Source organism: Limanda limanda, chromosome 3 (assembly GCF_963576545.1).
Source record: "Limanda limanda chromosome 3, fLimLim1.1, whole genome shotgun sequence".
Classification (NCBI taxonomy): domain Eukaryota; kingdom Metazoa; phylum Chordata; class Actinopteri; order Pleuronectiformes; family Pleuronectidae; genus Limanda; species Limanda limanda.
Genome location: NC_083638.1, coordinates 28,235,620 through 28,260,109, shown reverse-complemented (window position 1 = coordinate 28,260,109; position 24,490 = coordinate 28,235,620). Strand labels below are relative to the sequence as shown.

The window sequence follows — 24,490 nt, the reverse complement described above, 5'->3', positions numbered from 1 at the left end:
CAATAGCAGTTCACAGATGCTTCCAATCTAAGGGCGCTAGAGAGTATCTGCCAGGAAGAATGAGATAAACTGCTCAAATCCAGGTGTGCAAAGCTTGAAGAAAAGCTGTAATTGCTGCACAATGTGCTTCTACAAAGTATTGAATCAAGTGTCATTTTTTTGTTCTTGAGTCAACTTCACTTTTGCTGTTAATTGTGATTTTATTTATGACACTCGCAACTGTTATAATCTCTAAACCTCATTTATGAAGATAAACAAAGGCACATGTTAAGACACAAGACCAAATCCCTTGTTCCTCTCTGACCTACTGTATTTATTTTACAGCAGTGCAAAATATGATTACAGTGGACATTTGGGGTATGTAATCCCAATTAACTACCATCTGGAAAAAGTAAATAATTGGGTTAAAGTGGGCATTTGTTGAAAGCCTGTCAAGTTGTCAAGACCAGTCATGTTGTTGGTCATACACTCTGTCCTTTAAGGAGTCATTCTTGCCAAGATGTCATCTAATTGCTTGTAGAATGCATAAGGGCCCAAGGAACAACTCATTTTGTGAGCAGAGACGTGAATTCACCTTAGCATTTTAACTGCTGCCTTGGATCGCATGTGACACACCAGATGTCAATAGAGATGGAACAGATTAGTTAATGCCACTGACTACTGGCTACTTTTAGAAAACTGTTCTTACCTGTATATTGGAGCACTGCTGGCATTGATGGTATGGGTCTGTTTTGTGTATGTGTTTTTGTGTGTGTAGGCAGTGGGCTGTGACCAGACTCTGGGCTCCAAGGCCTCTCTGGACGCCTGCGGAGTCTGTAAGGGAGACAACTCCACTTGCAAGTTCTTCAAGGGACAATACACCCTACAACACAGGGCTAACGGTAATCTTGGTCTTTGTCTGTACTGAGTCTGTACATTTCTTCAAGCCAAAGGGAGATTTTAAGCAGACAAACAGAAACAGACACTTCTAATGGTCTGATTCACTTCATGCATTTGGGGTAACACACATATACCAGGGGTAAAGCAAGAACAGCGTGTGTGTGTGTGTGATGAACTGTTCCATAAGGTTTGAAGAGATTTCAAGGACAACAGTGATAAACAAATATCTAAGCAGGATTCAGCCTTGACTTTCCTCCCTTCTTTTCCCCCATCAGAGTATTACTCTATGGTAACTGTTCCAGCTGGGGCACGAAGCATTCACGTTCAGGAAATGGAGGTCTCCACCAGCTACTTGGCCGTGCGCTCCCTCAAAAGGAAGTACTACCTGACCGGGGACTGGACCGTGGACTGGCCAGGAAAGTTCCACTTGGGCGGAACTGTGTTCGACTACCAGCGCTCTTTTAACAAGCCGGAGAGCCTGTATGCTGCTGGACCTACTAATGAGACGCTAGTGTTTGAAGTAAGCCGCCGCTTTCTGGTGACGTCCGTTTGTGGCAATTGACAGTGACAGGGTCCCTTTTTTTTAAATGTCTGAACATGACGAGGCTTAGATGAAAAAAGGGGCTTGGGTGGTAGGGAGAACAGGGGTGTTTGTAGCTGTCTGCAATGCTTCTGTGGGGGATTAATTGTGTTGGGTGCTTGGTTACGTCAGGCATGATGTGTGGATGAGTTGGTGGTGTGGGAGGGCATTAGAAACAAACTAAAGGTTTCAAAGGTTCAAACAGCCTGTCCTGTGCAGGGCTGTCATCTCTGTGAGGGACCGGGTGAAAAGATTCACATCATATCACAGTCTTAACAGTTTACATTGTTGGTTCACACAGGGGACACAGTCGGTAGTTTTCAGGGAGTATTATTTCAAAAGAGAGTAAAATCGGTGGATTATCTAGAATTAACTGTGACTATATTTCTAAATCCACAGTAAATATATTTTTTATAAGTCAGCATTTATTTGCCCAAGCTAATCTACAGACATTAGTTGAAGCTTGCTGTAAACCTTTGTATTGTCAGTCTTTGTTCACACCATAAATCACTGGATTTACCCCAGTCATCATTTTTCATAGGGCACAATTTTTTTACGTAGAAAGTGGTTCTGTACAACAAAACCTGTGGATTATTTGATTCTAATGTGTGATGGACGCAAAACTGAGAAAAAACGAAAAGAAAACACATAGCTCAGGATGAAAAAGCGATGCCACACATGTAGAATGAACAGACCAGGATGTCAAGACAGCTTTTGGTGATAAGGGCCAACTCCGGTGTCAATGTGCTATAAAAAAAAAAGTGATTTCCGCAGCAGACTTCATACATTATGTCCTGCCTCCGCCTGTGGTGCCACCCCTCACATGACCCTCACCAGATTTCTGTGTTGTTGTGAATATGTCTTAGTGGAGAATCTCCTGCTGCGTTGTTCATATGTGAAAGGCAAACTCTGCAGAAGGTCCAGAGCCAATTGTGTGAAAATCCTCAGGGGGTCCTGTCTGAAAATGGTTTATGTGACGGCTCAAACTCAAACTGATCTAATAACTAAACAGGACCTCCCGTCGGTCTGTTCCCTTTCTCCTCCTTTACGAATGAATTGATCATAAAGCTTAATGGCTGGAAAACAGAACACAATTTGTATCAATTCATATTTCCACTGAAAACACAAGATCTGGGATTATTCAGCTTAATTGGCTCAGTGTTTCTGTAAAGTAAAAGGCAACATCAGCAGAAAACAGTCAGGGTAAGGAAAGTCAAGGCAAGTGGGAAAATACAGTAAGTCCATTGTAGTTTACTTGAACTGACCCTTTAAGAATTACTATGATGTTGGTGAGAATACTCACACATTAGAGAGAGGGAGATGTGGCACAATTAGGCCAAATCAGCCTTTGTGCCACTTTCCCTATTCAGATCAGTCTCACATGGCAGAAGCTTGCCCTCTCCTGGTACTGCCAGCCCCAGTGTAAACACAGTCACGTGTTTGTCCATGTACACATATTCAAAGGCATGGCTGTGGCCCCCCTGGCCACTGACCTCAAAAGCGCTTTGTTCCAGCCATGTGATTTGAAGCTAAGAGAGCAAGTAAAATCCCTAAGTCAGCTGGCCTTCAGAGGCACGGATGAAAAGTATAAAATCTGATGGCTGCTCAGAGAGAGATGTATGCACATTCTAGGTGGAGATTGGTGAGCTGATTGTAGTCAGTTTTTTTGCCCCATGTATGAAATCAGTTGCGTCTCAGAAACCCGAAAAGCTTGGAGGTTTGGACAAGTCTTAAAAACAGCAGGCGTATCCTCCTGACAGCAGAACTAATAATCGACAAATGGCTTTGTCAGCGAAAGCATTTATTTTCTCCTGAACTCTGACCTGTAGCCATGGCAACAGAAGTGGAAACCAGGTGACATTTGTTTCATCTACCTCCATCATGTGCAAAGTGATGGACATGTTAAAGCGAGTCCTCCCTCAGTCCCTCGTGCTGCTGAAGTCCTGCGGTCAGAGGAGGAATGATCGGCCCGTAGATCCAGGAGGACTGTGATATTTCCAACGTTCTTGGCTGGTCACTTGTTTGACTATCAGGAAGTGTTTTTGTAGCTATTTTAGAAAAGAGGCTTCTGTTTGTGGGCAGTTTAGCATAGAGTCTTTGCTGTATTTGGCAATTGAACAGTCCATTCTTACAGTATGTCCTTATGCGCGATACAGAGATGGAGACTTAACCATAATCTAATATTGTCATGCCCTGAAGAGGTTGTATGATGTCATTCTTATAATTTTTTTGCCACTTTTAAAACATTTCACCATCTTTCTTTCACAGAGCGTGATATTATTTTGAGATAATAAAGAGTTAACACTTTTATTTACAACTAGCATATTTCATTTTTAGCCGTGCTGGCTAGTGATGGGAATGTATGTCAGACAAGAAACTAATATCTTCTAGACGGACAAGCACAACATTTTGTACAGATATCCATGGCTCCCAGACCCGGGGTCAATACTACTGATTTATGATTAAATATCTGCAAAACTAGTGACTAGTGATCAGCTTCAGCTGTACTTTGTGTTTAGTGGCATCAATAACTTGGGGTTGCCAGCCAGTGGAAAAAAAACACAATTTGTCCAGTGGCAACCTTTTATATACTACATATTACAGAAGGAAATTCCATTACACCAGGTTTCAATTTTAAAACATGTTTTTAAACATCTGGCATTAGTTCCCATGATTGGTCAATGGCAAATAGTAGAAAAGCATTGTTGGGCTGTTGAACTGTAAAAAAACACTGAAGTCGGTTCAACCCGCAGGACACAACGTCACAGCCGAGCACACGCACATTATATTGAGCCTGTGGCACCATTATAGAAAAGACAATTCCTGAGAGATAGGACCATGGCCGTGTCACTGAAAAGAAGTCAGACAAGGAAAGAAACACAAGCTGTGGTTTTTCAAATGCAATGAGGGGATTATTACTGACAATTTGGGAGCAGGCACTTTAAGTTTTACCTCCAAATGCGGTGGTTCAATCTGTTGATAATCAAAACTATTGGCTTGTATAAAACATGCCTGTTTTTTTGACCACTCTTATTCTTGCACCATTCCTGTTGTAGCGATGCCACTGTGTTCCGAGATCTAATCACAGTGTTTTCATAACCGGTAGAAACATTGACCCAAACCACACACATAAATCCTAAATTCTAATAGGGATGAATTATCCTTTAAAGAGAGGATTGTGCTTAACCTCACAGGGCTCCTCGTGCTTGTCATACATCTGTCCGGCAGAGGACTCAGCTGTGGAATGGTGCTGATCTGCAGATGACACAGCCTATAATCTCTATAAGTATGTCCTGTAATTACAAAAAGGAGAAAGAGGTTGATAGAAAGACGGAGAGAGAGAGAGAGAGAGAGAGAGAGAGAGAGAGAGAGAGAGAGAGAGAGAAAGGAGGGGGAGGAGAGCAAGATTAAAAGATTAAGAATTCTGCAATTGAACTCTTTGGATGTGAGAAGTTAAGGCCAGGCCAGTGGGATTTCAACTAAATGAAAAGAGGCAAATGGAGCTTTTTTTTCTTGCTTTACTTAACTGCTGATCTTCATCTGTTTCACACATTCTACTTAACTGGCGCTGTCACAGAGAGGAAGAGAGAGAGAGAGAGAGAGAGCACATAGGGGGAGGGTACACGCACTGATCACTCCCAGACCCTTACTCAGCTTGAAACACTCAAAGAAAAACAAATGTTGAGGAGTGTGAGCGTAAACTGTGACAAGGTGTTCACATCTGCACAGCTGCTCTGCTGGTCGGGAGGGGGCGGGGGGGAAGGGGAGAGGAGCAGTTCACAGGAGCAGGAGGTCAGAGCAGACACATTGCTGTCTCCGAAGGTCTCAGCCGACACCAAGGAGGATTATTCCCACTGGATTGGCCTCCTTGTGAGGCAGTGATTTGCTAGTCAAGGGCAAAGCATTGTGGGTCGACATGAGTAGTTGGTGTCTGCAACATTGTAAATCCATCATCGTCTCACCTGACCCGATGAGTGGTGTGTCGCCTGAGTTGTGAAAACTAAGATACTCTGTGGTCTGAAGTGTATTATAGGCGATTGAGTGGTGCAGCATTCTTTCTTACTGCGCTCTTGTGTTTTTTACATACAGACACAAATGTAAAAGTACAGACTGGTGCGACGTATCAGGCAAAAAAAGCTTTAAAGTCTGTTACCTCTGCTCCTGAAGGTCGTCAGAAGTTAACTATCATTAAATATTCAAAATATATTCAAATCAGCAGCCTCACTTGAAATTGAAATCTGTTCAGTCACATTTCAATTTTTTTGCTGGGCAATAAAACCCAAAATTATATAAAATATGTAGATTTTCACAACAGTCGATATTAGTAATTATCACAATAAATATAACATTATGATTTATTTTTAGGTTTAAAGGCTGACTTTAGCTCCTGATTAAAGGTTGTGGTTGTAAACTCGTCTTTATGAGCAGAGAATGACAAACACTTGATAAACACGATAACATTTTACAAACCTGAAGTCAATCAATTATGTGTGTACTACTCACTGTGCATAAGCATTATATTTATATATTTATTGAACTTTTAAAATAAATATATTGATTGCACAATGATGGATTATTCCCTACTGCATAACATCCAATCACATTCAATCAGCTGAGCATTGCTGACATTATATTATGATGCTCCAGTCTTTTACTGTTGATTCATCGAGAGCAGAGCTTTTACTGCCAAATCTAAGTGTAACCATTCGCTATCAAAGGTCACTCCTTTGACGTTGAGTGTGTCTGACTGAACCTTTGGCCGACTACGGTTGTAGCTCTATCCAAAAGATAGAACATTGAGGAACTATTGGAGATATCATTGCACAATGGACAAAAACACTTCAGCACCCTCGGCCCTCTGTCCTTTTTCCACTCAAGCTCTGGCCAAGGGATATGGATTCTAAGACCATGATCAAGCTATGAAAAAAATGCTTCAGCGATTAATCCTCACTTGCAGAAAAAAGCAGAAGCCCAGCTTGTGTGATCTATTCTTAAACTGCATTGAAATATACTCTCCGAGGTCACTGTTGCACTCATTCACCACTAACTATTTCCACTGACAGTAGTTTGTGCTGTTTTTCAGATGAGGCTAATTTCTTTACTAGCTTTGGAGTGCAGGTTGATTACTATGTGGTGTGAGTGTGACTAATATCAAGAAAGTTTGTTGGTGCTGTTGCTGGTTTTCTTTGACTTCAGGGGAGTTCTAAGGCCAGTGCAAGCTTCATAAAGTCAGTGTTTATATTGTAAGTGATTGCAGGAGGTTGTGGGATTTTGGTTTGCAACATGCATAGGTAGATTATTCTCCTTCGCTCTTAGTAGTTTTGGTGCGTCTGCCGCACTTGTACCAGACTATAGACGTGGAGAGGGGACAGGGTTGTACACGAAATTATTGTTTGAAAGTCTGTGTCTGTCCTGGCAGATGGTGTTCACGCTGCGGTTGCTTGGGTTTATTCATCATTGTGGATGGCTTAGGTAAGTGAGCTCAGTTATTTAGAAAAGCTTCAAGGCTTCAAGGCTTCAAGGGTGTGTGGGTCCTCTGTTCGGTAGAAAAAAGAGGCTGAATGTTGTTTTTAAAACTGCTGGTATGCACATCACAGGATGTTGTTTGGCAAAGGGGAAGGAACTTTGAGAGTAAGAGTTGGTTTTCTTGGATAAACATAAAGTCCTAGTGTGGTTAGTGGCGGCAGTTGTTTCGTGGCAGTGGGTTTGGGTCTGGCTGAGGTGGGTGGCAGCAGAAAAGGAAGTGTGGGTGTAAAAGTGTTGCCGGATCCTGCAGTTTGGTAGAGGCCACAGTTTTTTCATTGTTGGCTAGACATAAAGCTTGAAGGGGACATTGTCTGAGACACTGAACAAAAAAAAACATGATTTGACTTGTGGCTTATTGCCAAGAGCGCAACATTGGTAATGTGGCAGAGATGGAGAGAAGTAGCCTGTTGGGCGCTAAAATGCACAGCATTGATGTTTGAGTTGGATGTTTTATGAGTGAGCTCTTGTTTTGTTAACATCATGCACATGGACGCACACACAGGCCGAATTGTGTTCCACTGACACAATTGGTGGCAGTAATGTGACAAGAAATGTAGCACTATCTTAACAAAAGCACTTAAGAAGAGTGCAAATGCTTGTTATCTCAAGCATTTGCTGGATTTGTTTATGCCAACCCTGCATGTAAGAGAATAAACAAGTGGACAGTGTTTCTACAGCACTGGCATGCACCTGTCCTTCTTTACTTCAGTCATCCTCCCTCATACTTCTCACTCAGGGGAGTCATGTCTTGCAGTTTGAAGCCCCTGTTTTACCTTCTCCTGCTAAGCATCTCTCACTTCACCTCGACTGACCATACACATGAAACAGTTAACAAGCAGTGCAACGTGACTGGTCCAGTCATTAGAGGTACCCCGGGCCTGTTGTATGTGGATTGAGCCCAGAGGTAGCTTGGCTTCCCAAAGACGGATGGTTGATGGCAGAATCCTTGGTACTGAAGGATAAACCCAAAGAAAATACACTTGTCAAAGCTCATTAGTTCAGATGCTGATAGACTGGTATGCTTGTCAGGTGTTGGAATGGATGTTGACAGTTGGACTTAATATAATTTACCTAATGGATTGAGGATTATAACCACCTAAACTGAGTTAAATTTAGGAAGGATGTGAAAGAGACAGTTACTGAAGACAATCTCAGTGTATTGGGCTGTGCTGAGGGGTAGAGTGGTCGTCCTCCAACCTGAAGGTCGGCGGTTCGATTCCCAGTCTGAACCATCTGCATGCCGAAGTGTCCTTGGGCAAGATACTGAACCCTAAATAGCCCCCCATAGAATAACTAAGTGCTGCAAGTAGATGCACTGTATGAATGTGTGTATGAATGGGTGAATGTGAAACTGTACTGTAAAGCGCTTTGAGTGGTCTTCATCAGACTAGAAAAGCGCTATATAAATACAAATCCATTTACCATTTATTGTTTTTAAATGGTTTAAAATGACACACCATGAGCTGACTATGTAAATATGCCTCCCTCACTGAATCCTCACAGGGTTGTTTTAATGAAAGCCTGATGCTTCTCCTGTAATGGGCATGTCTGCTGTCATTCATCCGTTTGTCTGTGCTCGACTTGGATATCCAAATTAATCTCCTGCACTGAAAACGTTACTCAGAATCACCAGCCAGTATAAAGGATGTGGAGTCAAGGAGCCAGTTTGGACGAGAAATTGGAACAAAGCGTAAAGTTTTCTGGTTAGTAGGTAGTGGCTCCAATGGCTCAGTGGGGGCCTAATGGTTGAATGAGGTCGCCACACTGTGAATGGTCTTACCTTTCTTCCGCTCTTTTACTCACTTCTGCCTTGTACATTTGTGTTGATACATTGTGGATCTACTGTGTAGATTCACGGGGTCCATTCAATGAGAGAATGGCTCAGAGAGGGTATACATCCAACTATATGTGGTCCCGACAGTGTGGCAGACTTTTTACTATCCAGAATTAGGGATACATAAGACTATAGCTGAAATTGTTCGTCAGACTTCCCTCTAGAATATTGTACAAGGGATGTGTCATTGTTCAGTAAATAATGACAATACTAGTGACAGTAAATTGTCAAACAAATGCAGATTTATCAATGCTGATATTTGTTGCAGATAGCTGGGACAATAAGAGAGAATAATTTCACCGACAACCACCAGTTAATTGTTCTCTAGCAAAAGCCTTGTTAAGTGTTATTGTTGACCTTTGATAAGTCCTAGAGAATCTATTGATTGATGTTTGAACAGGTAATTCTCTTGTATCTCTCTTCTGGTGATTTTGGGGGAGGAATATGTGACTCATATGACTTGCTGGGGCAGCCAGGGAAAAAGTGATGACTGGACTCCCAGTTTATGGTGAACATTTGAATGTGTGATGCTTTCTCTGCATAAATGAAGCTTAAAATACGAACTGTTTTCACACATGTGACACCTTTCTGACTGACTGTGTCCTTGCCTGACAGATCCTCCTGCAGGGGAAGAACCCAGGTGTGGTGTGGGAGTACACTCTGCCTCGCACCGAGAGGAAACCTGACTACAGCTGGGGTGTGGTGCGCTCCGACTGCTCTGCTCCGTGCGCTGGAGGTGAGACTGTGTTTGAATGTCGGCCAATACAAGTTTGTCTGAGTGTCTGTGTGTTTTTCGTATATCAGCTGAACTTTTGCTAATGTGGCTAATTCCAATATCAGACAACACAACTGTCAGATCACAGAAGAGTTGACACTGCGTAACTTGCCGTTGTGTGATCAGTAGTCTTGCAGTCGTTCATACTACACAACTGACTAGACTACTGTGTGTCTGGGCTCCAATCTACGTTTGATCCAAAAAGCATCACGATTAACCTCTGACAGTCATCTGCTACTGAAAATCGTGTAGTGTGAACAGTCTTAACAAGTTTACTACCTACAGTATAAATATAAGTTGCTCTGTTGTGCTTTTAATTGGACTTTTATAGTCAAGCAACTCCAGTCAGTGTTGCTAATAAGAAATAAGATAGTAAATGTAGTCAGATTTACCATCACAACACATCTGCTCTTCAAACAGGTTTCCATTGGAATATCATCAGTGCATGTTTACAACACTGAATGTCTTCCTGGAGAGACAGTCTTAGAATTTACATCACTACACCCAAATGTTATTGGATAAACTGTTCTCTGTCACAACAGGGTTTTCACTCCAGCTTGATTTAGACATTTAGATCAGGTATAAACACTAGATGACCAACATGGCCTTCTACCATTTCATCAGGTTAAATTCACAGTCTTTCAATCTGTGTCCGTCCGAAATATGGGACCCATTGTTTCAAAAACTACAAAGTGGTTGATCCACCACAGTAGTAAACTGTGTGCGTGACAGACAGTACAACAGTAACAGCGAGTGATCAGATACAATATAAGACAGATAGAAACGTGCATGTTCATGTCAGTGGATGTGATTCAATCTGTTTCTTTGTGTGTGTGTGTTTTGTATTGTATTGTACATGTCCCTCTGCTACTGTGTGTTCAGGAAGTGTGTGTTGAGGCTAATGAAAAGCACCTTTGTCACCTGAGAACTTCAGACTGTGTTCATCCCAAAAGACTGTCAGCAACCCCAGTGTGTGTGTGTGTGTGTGTGTGTGTGTGTGTGTGTGTGTGTGTGTGTGTCTGTCTGTTCCTTTTAAACAATGTCTTCATTGAGTTTCATTATACAGACGTCAGCATTACCATGTTGCAAGTTTACACACTCACACACTCATTCTGTCTTTAAATCTCCCTTACGTTTAGAGCCAAATTTTAACATAAAACACATGACAAGATCAATCAATGGTACCTCTAACAAAGTAAAGATAAACATAAACAACATCATTGCAACGACTTTCCAAATCATGCCTCCATCCCCTCTGGGCTTTACCACCACTTTGGTTCTTTGTCCTCAGTTGTCCTCCTGGTGAAGATCTCCCTGTACAATTTATTAAATTATTAAATGTTTTCCAGATTCACTTTTAAACATCCCATTTGTTTGTCATGTTAGTTTTTCTATTGACATACTTTGCACCATATTTCTGATCCGAGCAGAGTTATGTTTGGTTCCAGTTAAAAGCTTTCATTTGTTATGCCTGTTATTTACCTAAATGGAAACATTTTTGATTCATTGTTTCTTTCTTAGGTGTTAGGATTTTGTGTCAGCCCTTTATATAATACATTAAAGTTCCCTGGGGTTCATTGCATTGAAAACATTTGTCAGAAATAGTAGTTAAATTAATTCAGTTTAACAGATTACATACTCTAAGTCCACATCAACCAATTATATTGAAGTAGTTTTAAATTAGTGCTGGCTGTTTGTATCTGAGCCTCCTCGCAGGCTATGTTCCAATTCTTATTTAATATGTTCCCTTTTAAATATGCCCTCCATGCTTCCAGTTTAGATACTGAGGAATCATTCAAACCTAATGTAAGCCAATGGCATTATATATTAAAACAATCATCCCCTTAGTACTGCAATCGTCGCTAATAATTTCTTCCACAGGTTTAATTGCAGGAATTAGCAGAGACTGGTTATGCAAAGAATAAATTAAACTCCTCCATTGAAGACATTATAAGACATTTTAATTTTAGGATGTTATACGGTATATGTACAGAGAGAGAGATTTCCTCAAAAGTCATTTGAACCTCTTCTTTATAAAGACATACTTTAGTAAGACCATTCTTTTGAGTTAGAGGTATTCATGTTTCCTCGCCTCATACCATGTGGGCAGTATGGATAAAACATAATCTGAAAAAAGCATTATTCTTTATTCTATAGTATCAGTGAAGACTTGGACATTTCAGAGCCCTTCTATCATATTGAAGAACAGAGACAAACAAAGTCCAGGACACTTCTTATTCCATTTATGTGTTTGTGTTCTGACAAGTTACCGATTTCCACCCGAGCTTGTTTCATGACAGACAAACGGACTTAACCCTGACATTTACTAAATGTAACTGAAACATTAAAATAGACTGAATCAACTAAATCAACTCTCTCTCTCCGTCTCTTTATCATCCATTCTTCCATCAGGTCGTATCTCTACTAAGGCGATCTGTCTGCAGGACCAGAAAGTTCAGGTCAACTCCACCATGTGTAATCCGCTCTCCAGACCAACACTGGGCTCCCACCTCTGCAACACACAGCCCTGCCCTTCATAGTAAGTGCTGCTGGAGTTGTGTGTGTGTGTGTGTGTGTGTGTGTGTGTGTTTGGGTCAGGACATCTGTGGCGTGTATGTTTATGTTGCCAAATTTTCAGGCACTGTTTATATTATAGGCATGCGCACGTGCGAACACAGATTGACACGCACACACACACACGCGCACACACACACACACACACACACGCACACACACGCACACACACACCGACACACACACAGTGGTTTAGCAGTCTAGAGACTGCCTGTGGTCCATTTGCTGTGGCCAGCCACCACTCAGCTCTGCCTGTGTTCTACTTGCTCCTCTCTTCTTTGCTCACTCTCTAATTTCTCATCTTTCTTTCCTTTTTCCTCTTTTGAGAAAAAACTCTTGAATCAGTCTCTTATTGCATTGCAGTGTTTTCTCCAGCTCTATATCCGTCTCAGCGTTACTCCCATGTTGATGACACTGCATAGAACTAAATATTTAAGTCTTTTTAACTTTAGTTAGCGACACCTATTTTAAACATCATTCACCTTTTCAAAGGAATATCAACCTTGTGCTCTCAGCTCTAGATTAAGCGGAGGTCAGAAAGCAATGCTCACTGCTGTCATTAGCATAAGTAGCATTCCGTTTAGAATGACATTTAAATGACATTAGAAGTTTACAGTGCACATGTTGGGGATGTGTGTTGGCATCCTTACACCCTATAGACAAGGGTGTAGGAAGCAAAGCAGCAAAAATGTGTTTAGTTGTGATTATGCAATGATCGGTAAGACCTCGATATTGGACTTTAATCCCCCAATCACTATTGTCAATCTTTATATGGACGTCTGTTATTGTCACAGTAAGCCTGCTGATGTTAGAATTTGGCAAAAAGTAGTTCTCTACTTTGGTTAGAGGTTATGGTCAAACATTTCTTAGATGGGTGGGGTTCTGTTTTGGAATATGGACTTTCGACCTCTATTTCAAAAACTGTGTCTCTGTGTCTCATGTCAAAGCCAAGATGATCTCTAAAGGCCTACGCCCATTACTGTACATCACATTTTTGACTTTTGCATGACGGACCAAATTGTTTATTTTTACATTATAGGTAGGGAAAGTGAAATTGCATTCGACAACTATGTCAAGGCCAATTAGGGAAGATAGAAATGTACTCTTATGTGCCTCACAAATACATTATACATTTTTCACAAATACACATTTTTGACAAATTTATTTGCAGTTGATATAGGCCCTCTTTTGACCCAGGACCCAGGTTGCCCTGGGTTCCCGTCACATTGACAACACTGCCTGTCAGAAACATCTTATTTCAAAGGAATCCCCAGACGTAAAGTTCGACAACTGGTTGACGGTTTTTGTCCTGAAGTAAATACAGGATGATGTTTTCAGTTCTGCAGTGGATCTTTCACTCAAGCGAACACTGGAGAATAAGCAAGGAGAGAGAAAAACAAAGAAAGACAAGGCTGAAGGGAACGAGGGAGACATCAAAGCCAACCCAGCGTGATTGTTGATTTCTGTGAATATCATCCCTCTCGTATATATTTTCGGCCAAACGCTGCATGACTTGCAGCGAAACCGTGTTTTGACTCGGTTGTCTAGACGTTGTACTTAATGGCATTTCTAAAGGAGTCTTGAGCATTCAGGCCAGTGCAGAAAGCGAAGGAGGAAACCAGGCTGAAGTGCAGCAGAGTCACAAGTTGCAATGACACTGAATAAATGGCCCCTCTCCTATGTAGGCCTTTGGCTGAGGGAACTGGAGCTAACTTGATTTACAGCGCTGCTCCAAAGAACAGGCAGGGAACTGTGTGGGGTTCAGTCAGAGTGTACACACACCCACCCACACACACACACATACATGGCAGCATGCACATTTACAGTTTATATCCTCAAGTTTTTTTATGTATGATGGTGAAATACTCAAACTAAAAATATAAATACAAGATGCTAGTGTCCGACGTTAATGAAGTTGTCATCTTCGTCCACCATCAGCCAAACTGCAACAAGTCCAGACCAAACTTTGTCCTGTGTTGGACAAGCCAGACAACTATCGGTTACGCCTCCAACATAAAGCCTCTGTTTCTCACCAAGTTTCCCACCACCCGAGAGGGCATTTCCTGCCCCTAATCTCGGGCATACCATTACTCTTATCTTGCCGAAAGGTATTAAACAGCCTTCGTTGCATGTCCTGAAATCCCCCCTCCTTTTCTGAGTGAAGGAAGTGGTATAGTCCAGATAAAAAGCATCAGGTTGTTCATCCGGGAAGATAAAGCTATGTTTATTACTCAGCAGCTGACACCGTTTCTCAGCTTCTTATGTGTACAAACCAATTCATGGGCTCTGCACAGGAAGACAGTTGAGTTGGCTGAGCGGCATTGAAAGCTTTAATGACAGCATTAAGACCTCCTGGATGTATGGGCACGCATGCATTCAAGAGCCCAGCAGAGAAGAACGAAATCGACAATGAGGCGGGATATGTGTGTCAGTGTGTGTGTGTGTGTGTGTGTGTGTGTGTGTGTGAAGGGGGAATGTGAAAGTGCCTGCTTATCTCTGCAGTGTGTATCTCGGGTGCTGACAGGCCTGTCCATGTTTTATTGCGCAGAGACGGCGAGATTCCCACAGGGCCCTGCCAGTCTAGCCATGCAGAGGCAGTCAACCCCCCCCTCCTTTACTCCCATCTACCCCCTCATGCTTTAGACCCGTTTTAAACTGTCACTCAACATATTGGTGTCTGTCTGTAGCGTTGAAGCATTTCCTGAGCGTAAAACAGGGATGCGAGGAGAATTTGAAGGCGTCAGTTCAATCCTCCAGCTCAGCTTGCAGTCAGAAGTCATATTTCATAGAAGTTTGTGTACGGTCTTGCTTTGTCCACTTCCCAGCCCCCATCACCAGTTTCTACAACCTCTCTATCTTCCTCCTCTTGGTATCCATCTCTGCTGTTTGAAGTTACTTTGCTCTTTCTCGTGGCAGCAGCCATCTGTAGACTCGCTCACCACAGGTCGGGGATTTTTCTGTGTGTCAACACGCAGCAGCATAGATGGACACTAGCGAGGCACATTGTACCTGGGCCAGAGAAGATGAGCAGAAAAAAAGAGACAAAGGATGTGAGCAGACGATGCTGACCAGAGCCTGTATTTATTTGAGAGTCAAACTGAAGAATGCTCTAAAGAGCCAACTTGCAAGTCAAATATTTCTTTGCTGAAAGTGAAGAATGAGATGCATTTATAATGTGACTTCTACTCACAGCAAAGTTAAATAGCAGCTCTTGAAAGACCACATGAAGAAAAAGATGTGGTAACGACATGGTAAAAACATATGTGACTTTTGTCATATTCATTTTATATTTATATAAAATATGTATATTCCCAACATTACAATCTATATTTGTGGTGAATAATTGTATTATTAGGGATGAAATAACAGGAAATGTGCTCAGTGGGAAACAAAGAGAAGGAAAGTGATTCTGCTGCTGGTAGATGGGGTCAGAGAAATGCTTGAGTACCAAATTGGCAAAAATACAGCAGGAATTAAAGTTGGCAAATCATGCACTGTTTGCACTGTTGGCAAAAGTTAAACAAAACCAATAGTTTTTTTTTAAATAGAACTAATGGCACTCTAGACAGCAACAGCTTCAACACTTTAACTACACAATTCTGAATTACACATATTTGGATGACATATTGCTGAGTAGCATGTCTCGCCTCTGCTTCTGTTCTGCAAACTACTGGAACCGACTGAGCAGAGCCCCTGAGGCCTCTCATGTATGTTAAAAAAAAAGATCTTAAGTTTGGTTTCTGTCTCAGAAATCTAACATTTCACCTGCAGCAGTTTAATAAATACTGGTCCAGGTTTACATTTTAACAATTAACAGGCCTTTTTCAGAGCAGATGTGTTGAATTGTAACAGTAAGAAAAGGACAGGCATGACTAATAACATTAGTGATGGCTAATCGAGGCAACACCTACAGTACATATGTAGAAATGTTTAACGAGCTGTACCAACATCATGTAATACCGACAATGATATGGAAGGAAGGAATATAACTGAATGGCTTTCCTGGAAAAGAAAAGAGAGCAGGGCTGAGTATGCAAGTTAAATGAGTACAAATGGTAAAGTTCACCAAACTCCACCAATTTTAAAAAGGATTTTTAAAAATAATCATTTTGGGTTCTGACCTACAATCAAACTGAATATTAGTTTAAGAATAGAAGTTAATTTATCGGTGGAAACCAGTCTGCAGACTTACAATTACTTTCCAGAGCCTCTCCTGCAGAATTGCACCCTTCCTCCTCAAAATATGTCAGTTATTGAAACATTTCAGAGATACAAATTACAGTTGGGTCAGTGGTGGTTTGCAGCGAAGCAGAGTGGCACTTCAGCCACTTTCCCCTAATGATATATTGTTATTTATAAGCCTGGGCAAAAAAAAGCAAACAGTCCCCGAGCCAAAAATCCCAAACCGATGCTTTCAGGTCCCGATGGTTCACATCTTTCCTTCTTCCCAAATTGCAGTTTTGTCTGCGGCATTTGAAGGAGAATGAAAGCATTTTTCTTGCCCTGGAGAAGGTCGGGCAGGCGTGGAGGAATGGTCTTTGCGGTGGCATGTTGTCCCAGAATTGGACTGAGCCATCTGCCCATCTCTCCACGTCCCTCTTCTAAGCCTGTGGTTGTCAAACCACTCATTTGCTGTAATCTCCCCCCAGTCAGAGCCAATGCCAAGACAGAAGCTATTTTCGAAGCAGCAGTAGGCTTTCATCAGTGGCAAAGCAGGATTTCAGAGACATGTAAGGAGAGGAGAGGTAAAAGTACGATGAACTAAAAGAATAGACAGGAGAAATAAAAGCATGAACAGGTGAAAAACATAAAAAAAGAGGAATGAAGGCGACCGAAGAGAGAACTGAAGGATTGTTGACCACATCTGTCTGTGGCCTTATTTCATGTTGTATATTGCGGTTGGCTCTGTAGCCCTGGGACCACTGTAATGGAGAGCTGTTTATACAATATGGTTTCCGTGTTTACTTTCAGATACGAATAGTACTGAGAGAGATGGATGGATACGGGTATATATATTTCAGCGTGTGTATTTTCTTTGTATGTCGTTAAATACCACTTTGACCAATGACTAAGATCAATATGTGAAAATATTGTGCGTATTTTTAAAAAGTAGCAGGTCCAGGTTTTAATAGAGCAGAACGGGCAAAGCCCAGAGCGCTCACTGTTTGGAGCTTTACATGATAATAAGTGAGGTTGATAGCACTCACTGGTAATTTGGGGTGAAATTGTTTGTTTGGACCTAAAAGAAGTGCAGCAGGTTAGAGTTGGGACCCTATACAGTCTATGGTTGGGACCTGTGTTTGGCTCGTCTGATTAGCTCCGTCATGAGGCTGGGTTCCCGATGACAAGCTCCGCATGTTGCATGAATAACACATGTACAATTCAGCATTTTATTCAACCTCTCACACCTACCATTTTTTATATTGATACTATCTGATGCAAGCACTCCATGTTTCTTTTAGTCTCCTCACTCAACATCTCTCTCTCTCTTTCTCTCTCTGTCTCTGCACAGCTGGGCGACCGGCGACTGGGGCTCCTGCAGTCGCTCGTGCGGAGGAGGCCAGCAGACCAGGACCCTGCGCTGCCTGAGGAAGGTCACCTACCAGAGGGAGGAGGTGGTGGCTCACTCCCTCTGTCCCGTCATTTCTCCGGCCCAAGTCCAGCCCTGCCACACCCAGGCCTGTCCGCCCGAGTGGAGCACGGGGTCTTGGTCACAGGTGGGTTTGCAGAAGCATTTCAAAAACTGAAAATTGTGAATATGGTAAAAACATTATATAAAAACACCAGCATTTTGACATTGTTATTCAGAGCATGTCCGCATTATGCGAATCACAGTCTTGGTATATTTTTCAAACTTTCAGCTTAAACTTTCAGAGATAAATCTGTTTGCAGGCTGGCAGAGTTTAGAAGAGTGTGAGAACACGGTGTAAATCCACAGGAGGGATGAAATGTAAATGTGCAGACTCTGAACAGAAAATACTGTCTGGCTACAGTCAGTTATGAAAATTCAGCTACATACACTATTAAAATCTGATTCTGCATTGATGCAATGTGATTGAGCTGTTGTTAGTAATAGTATTTTTAAGATCTCACCTTACTTAATAAATAAAATATAATGTGACTCAGAATTGTAGGAAAAACATAAGAAAAGAGGTTTTAATCAGTCTGTGTACACACACACACATATACACGCACGCACGCTCACACACACACACACACATACTGAGTGTCTTTTGCAAGCTATGCAAAACGTTTCGCTCAAGCTAAAATAAACGCTCTACTGCCCTCTGTTGGAAACATGGGGAAAATAATGACTTGCTTGCATAAGATGTCAGAAATATTAGAAGTACTCTGTGCCTTCTGCTGGTTGCTGAAAAAACTATATGTCGTCATCCCAATAACATCCCTTTTCTTTTCCCTTATCTTTCTATTTGAAAGTTATTGCATTTGAATTTGTGGAGTTTAATCAGAATTGATTCAAATTAACCACAAAACAGCCACACAAAGGTGATCATGGCTTGGTTTGCGTTCAATTCCTGATTTGTTAAATGTTCATTTGCAGCTTTTAAAGTGTTTCCTGCATGAAAACATGAAGCATAATCATTTTAAGTGTCATGTCTATTTTTGATTGAGTCTGTCTTAAAGTTTCTGACCTATCCCTATGTGTCACACACTACGCTGGGCTTTTATTTCTTCACTCTCCTGGATACCATATTAACAGCTTGGCAGCAGATTAGAACGTTTGTTAAAGTTTGATTAGCTGCTGTGACCTGCCCAGTCCGGACACTCAGCCATCATGTGTTAGGGCGCTCCGAGTTCAGCCGCCGGTCACTCAGAGACGAGGCCAGTCTACGTGAAAAAAGGTCAATTGGACCTTTCAATGACAAAAGGACAATAGGGGATTTGTGTATCTAAATGGATATGCACAGATGTGTCGTGTGCCTAATAAATTACTGTAATGTTGTTGCATAAACTGCAGTGGTGGCCGCGGCCGTGAGTCCCAGTGGAGCAGTGTGACTCGGCCGTCCGCCTCTGAGCGGTTCACGTGGAGTTTACAGCAGCCATGTCTCTCGTCGTTGGCGACTGTGATGGGCCAGGGTCACATTCATCGCCCAGTTATTGGTTTATTGTATTTGATGTTAGACCATAATGGACTGTCGTCAAACCACTGACCTTCTGTTTGCTTGTCCACCATGTGGTGAATTGCAAATGCATTGACAGTGCCAAGGATTTAACCTCTGTTAATATGGCCTGCTGCTTAAACGTGGTGAGAGCTGAAGGTTAAAACAATCATAAGTATCAGGCTGAGTGTGTGTGTGTGTGTGTGTAGAATTGATGATCATTAAACGTTTGCTTATTGAATCACTAAACTCCTGATGATGCAATCCTCTTTGCCTCTGCCCTTTACTCCACGCTGACTTCTTTTACTTCCCCTTCCTCCACTCACAGTGCTCCAAGACCTGTGGCCGTGGACTGAGGAAGCGCAGTGTGTTTTGCAGCAGCACCGACCCCGGGGCCAAAGCAGTGGTGGTGCCCGACAGCATGTGCAGACAGCACCACAGACCCAAATCCCAAGAGACCTGCGTCCTGCGGCGCTGCCCCAAAAACGAAAGGCTGCAGTGGATCCCCACTCCCTGGGGAGAGGTAAGGAACACAGAGACACGGAGCTCAGGGAGAAGGAGCATCAGAAGTGAAATGTCTGGTTTCCAGTTGAACAATTTCAAGGCAAGCTCCGCACTGAAGCACTCGATGTGTGTTGAAAGTAAGAGGTGATGCACTTTGTGTTGCATGGAGAGGAAGACATAAAAAGTGTCTGGGAAATAGAGGAGGTCGGTCAGGGGAAAAGGAATAACTGAAAGTGGATGGTAAATAAAGAACAGTATATATTTCATATAATAATTTATGGAATAATGATAATTTAAAATGTTTCATGCTGCATTAGTCAAATCAATTCATGACAATTTTTGTAATTCATTATTAGGCAAACTAGGCAAAATTGGATTTGTAGACTAGACATACAAGGACTGAGACGGACACGCGGAGACACATTAAGCTGAGCTGCAAAGCAAGTTTGAGTTTTGATTTGTATTTATAAAATCATGCTGAAACCTGAGTGGTTTGTCTCTGGCTGCTGTGGTTTTATTTCTCTGTTATATATGACATGATATTTATTTCACTGTGTTGAAAACACAATTGCTCAGTTTTTCCATCTAATTTTGAAGGTTACTTATGTTACAAGATAATTTACATTTTTTAAATATGTAAATTTGTTGTTAATACTAGACATTTCAAGTTTAGTGACAAAACAAACTAAAACTATGTGTTAACAACAAGAAAGGTTTAGTGTTAAATGGACTAATTTGGTATGTAATAATAATTGACAAATATTTCACCTTATATTTAAGCTGCAGGTCAATCTGTCGTCCATTATATTTGAACAGTTTTGCTTTGTTTGTTTTCTGCTGTGATTTTGAAACGTTGTCAGTCACTCCCTAACGACTAGTTGGACTCAGTATTCAGTTTCCAGCACCATGTTAGAAAGATAAAACACATTCAAGATCTTTCCCAGAATGCTGATGATGATTTGGATGGAGAGAAGACCCCAGACACGATGACACATCAAATATTATTACTGAGAAAATACTCAGTTGAGCACTTATTGTCTTGGCTCTTTTTCTACAGTGACCTTGTGGTGTCTGCTGCTATGAGCATCCCTCTGCATCACACACACACACGCACACACACACACACACACTCAAAGAGTTCATTTTCTAAAACCGTTCCCCCCTGCCTGTGCTGTTTTCCAGTGCTCCAGGTCTTGTGGCTCAGGCATCCAGAAGAGAGAGCTTCGCTGTGGGGAGACAGACTCCCAGGGAGGGTACGTGCCTTCAACTGCACACCCAGGCATCTCTCACACTTTAATAGATCTGTGCACAGGCTCAGGACCCCACTGTGTCACCTGTGTAGTATATCCCCCCCGAGTCAGGATTTCAGTGTCTTCAAAACTAGCTCTGTCGGCAAAGTCATGTTGAACAGGCACCCTGCTCTCTCTCCTTCACAGGTATGCAGAGTTCCCCATACGCAGGTGCAGGAGCATGGCCAAACCGCTGGTGGATCTCCAGCAGGGCTGCAACCGAGGTCCGTGCCCAGAGCTCCCTCGGGTCGTCCCTGGCAGAACAACCTCCAGCGCTGTGGTGTTGGGCTGGTACCCTTCTCCCTGGCAGCAGGTACACCTGCTCATGCTTTGATGCCAAAACCAAACTACATGACAGACTTTTAGTTATGTGTTCCAGTCTTTCAGTTTGAAGCTTTTGTCAAACATGTGACACACGTATGGATGTAATGGTAGCGTGTGTACATATTTCCTTTACTCAAATATAACTTTGCTAATCCTCTATCGCTAACATCAATTATTCAATCCGAGCTTAATTAATTAGCTAAGGCAGACGTGAGAGGGGAAGCAACCACAGCTAAGGGGGAGGAGCCTTGTGATATCCAGGTTTCTGGAATCAGGATGAGCCCTTTATGGTTACCAGTTTCCTCCAATGATCCATCTGTTGTTAGTACAGTATTGTAGATGTAAACCTTGGCTGGCGTCGCTGTGCCTCAGTTGCCATTGAATGCTCCGTTCTGTGACGAAGCCTTTTGGGGCAGGTTGTGTAGTTTGTGTGTTACTTCATCTATGACGTAAAGAGTCTTAGGGGCCGACTCATGTAGCACAGTGTCTCATTCTGCTTGATGTGGAGCCTGTGATCGCTGTATGTTTCCACCAGAGAGAGATATGTCATGACAGCTCACTGGAGGGCAAGTACATGCTGGATGGGATGTTTGTTTTATTCATTTTTTTCTTTATCTCTGTATGGACTTTTTCTCCACCGATTCCCCTCTCTCCTCTGCTCCTTTTATAACTCTTTTCCCTCCATGCGCTTCAACATTTTGATCTCCTCCTCCTATTTATATCCCCGCGCTCCTTCTCGTTTCTCTCTCCTTCTCATCCTGCCTTCCCTTCACATTTCTGACTCTCTGCTGTTTCCTCCTGCCTCTGTCTCAGTGCTCCGTGTCCTGCGGCGGAGGGGTTCAGACTCGATCCATCCAGTGTCTCCGGCAAGGTCGTCCCGCAGCTGGCTGCCTGCCCCACCAGAGGCCTGTCACTTCCAGGGCGTGCAACACACACTTCTGCCCAGCCGCCCCCCCGGCTCCGGCACAGCGCTCCGGCTGGATGACGCCTGCCGGACCCACACTGAAAGGTAAATTCCTCAGAGGGAAGTAATTAATTAATTAAGTTTAATTTACTTGTGACCAAAGACGAGCAACAAGTGAAACATTTTCTGGTTCCAGCTTCTTAAATGTTATTTTTAGCTTATTTTCTTTACTTGCTTTATATCCTAATAAAATGAAACTCTTGAGTGGCAACGCTCAGTCATTGGAAAAAAACAATCAAGATATCACTTTCGGTTGTAGAAAATTGACCCTTTCTCACTACTTCCTGACATTTTTGGCTAAACAATGAAAAGCGCTCTGTACATTAAAGTGCTTTGAGTGGTCATCAAGGTTAGAATCATGCTCTATAAATACAGACGATCTACCATTTAAACCAGAGGTCTTCAACAGGGGGTCCGCGGAGGTACTGCAGGGGTGTCGCAAAATCTTTGGTTGATTAGACAATTATTTAAATTTTTTATAAATTTGGATCTATTTTCAAACCAATTTTTTTCCCACAAATTTAAATGTCTTTAAATACATGTATGTTTAAAATAAAAACATAATTCTGTAAATTATTGTAATAGCTCAGTGTTGTATGTTATGTTAGAAATGTTATAAAAGGCAGTGGCATGGCCACCCTGTACCTTGCACATGTTTAAATTAAAAACATGAATATATGAACCCGTGTAATATTTGAATAGCTTAGTATTGAATGCGCAATAATAGGGTAGCTATGTTTATACATGGCACTAGGCCCAGTTTAATATAAAACACAATTTTTTACAATATATATAGTAGGGGGTCCCTGCTCCATCTCTCCACCTGTTTGGGGGTCATGGCCTGAAAAACTTTGAAGACCCCTGATTTAAATGATCAAATAACCAATCCAAAAATAAAAATTAAATGTCCACAAAATGTAGTTGTTATTAAATAATTTTTCCTGTTTCTTTCTCTGCAGAGGAACACTGTGTGGATCATTTCAGCTGGTGCCACTTGGTTCCGCAGCACGGCGTCTGTAACCACAGGTTCTACGGACAGCAGTGCTGCAAGTCCTGCTCCAGCAAGAGGCCGTAGAGCTCCGGTGCATCTGAGTCTGTGGCCGACGAGCCTCTGAAGGACACTATACTCCAGAGGTGGTTCAGGGGTGCGAAGACACAGAACTGTGGGTTTTCTTCCTGGAGTACTTGACTAATGGATTTTGGGGGGGAAATGGCAAATAAAACAGAATCAATGGACTTTTCTTTTTAAAGAAGGCAATGTGTCGGCTGATGCTCAGTGAGTGAGTGATCACATTGAGACTGGAAAGACAAATCACAGGGCATCTGAAGACTTGTTGATGTTGTTTTTCTGCAGAGTGTTTTGGAAACCTCTGACTTTACAAGCCATCCAGAGAAGAGGAAAGGACAATAGCGTTCTCAGCTTGCTTGTGTACTTTATGTTGTATGTTTTAAAGGTGGTCTTGCACGCCTTTATTTAAATTATTATGGTTCCTAATATATGATTTACAATTTGTCTGATGTACAGTGGATCTGTGACATGTTATTTCTATGTTTGGATTTACTATAGGATTGTGTCCCTTGAATCCACGTCATGAGATTTGATGTGAGGCCTCAGTAATCGCCGGTCTGAATTTGTCCTCCTCCTTCACGTTGGCTCTCCGCTCGTCTGTTTTTGCTGCTCCTGAATCAAAGACCGATTCTTTCCTGTGCATTCCATTCATGTAAACACCATGAAAACATGCCTGTGTGTGTGTGTGTACGTAAAACATTATACTCAGTCTCTCTGTAACTGGTCATTTTTATTTCTCCTGTATCGTTATGTTAATACAACTTGAAGATCTATTTGTCTTCTTCCTTTATTCCCTGCGCTCTCTCTATCGATTACAGCCGCATTAAGGAGGTGAACAGAAGCTGTCTGCAGGCCTGGGGGAGAGGAGAGGAGAGGAGAGGAGGCAGAGGGGACAGAATATATATTTTAACCACACTGGATGATAATGAGAAGGGCTCCACCACAGAGGATTGTCACACATCCTGCAGCTCCCTTCACTTTTGAGTGTTTTGTTGTCTCTGAGCAAATTCTTTTGGACTTACTGCCCATGGTCTTACTGTTTTGATTCATT

At 42.1% G+C, this 24,490-nt stretch overlaps 1 protein-coding gene across 1 annotated transcript in view; it reads left to right on the top strand.

The window, feature by feature from the left end:
• Positions 1 to 23,445, top strand: part of adamts18 (ADAM metallopeptidase with thrombospondin type 1 motif, 18) — a 56,524-nt gene extending 33,079 nt beyond the window's left edge. Inside the window, exons 15-24 of the mRNA XM_061068536.1 lie at positions 758 to 881; positions 1,155 to 1,399; positions 9,435 to 9,555; positions 12,007 to 12,133; positions 17,681 to 17,885; positions 19,618 to 19,812; positions 20,976 to 21,046; positions 21,230 to 21,395; positions 22,220 to 22,415; positions 23,330 to 23,445. Of these exons, the coding sequence (XP_060924519.1) occupies positions 758 to 881; positions 1,155 to 1,399; positions 9,435 to 9,555; positions 12,007 to 12,133; positions 17,681 to 17,885; positions 19,618 to 19,812; positions 20,976 to 21,046; positions 21,230 to 21,395; positions 22,220 to 22,415; positions 23,330 to 23,445 (1,566 nt within the window). The remainder of the gene's footprint in view (positions 1 to 757; positions 882 to 1,154; positions 1,400 to 9,434; positions 9,556 to 12,006; positions 12,134 to 17,680; positions 17,886 to 19,617; positions 19,813 to 20,975; positions 21,047 to 21,229; positions 21,396 to 22,219; positions 22,416 to 23,329) is intronic.
• Positions 23,446 to 24,490: the final 1,045 nt, after the last annotated feature.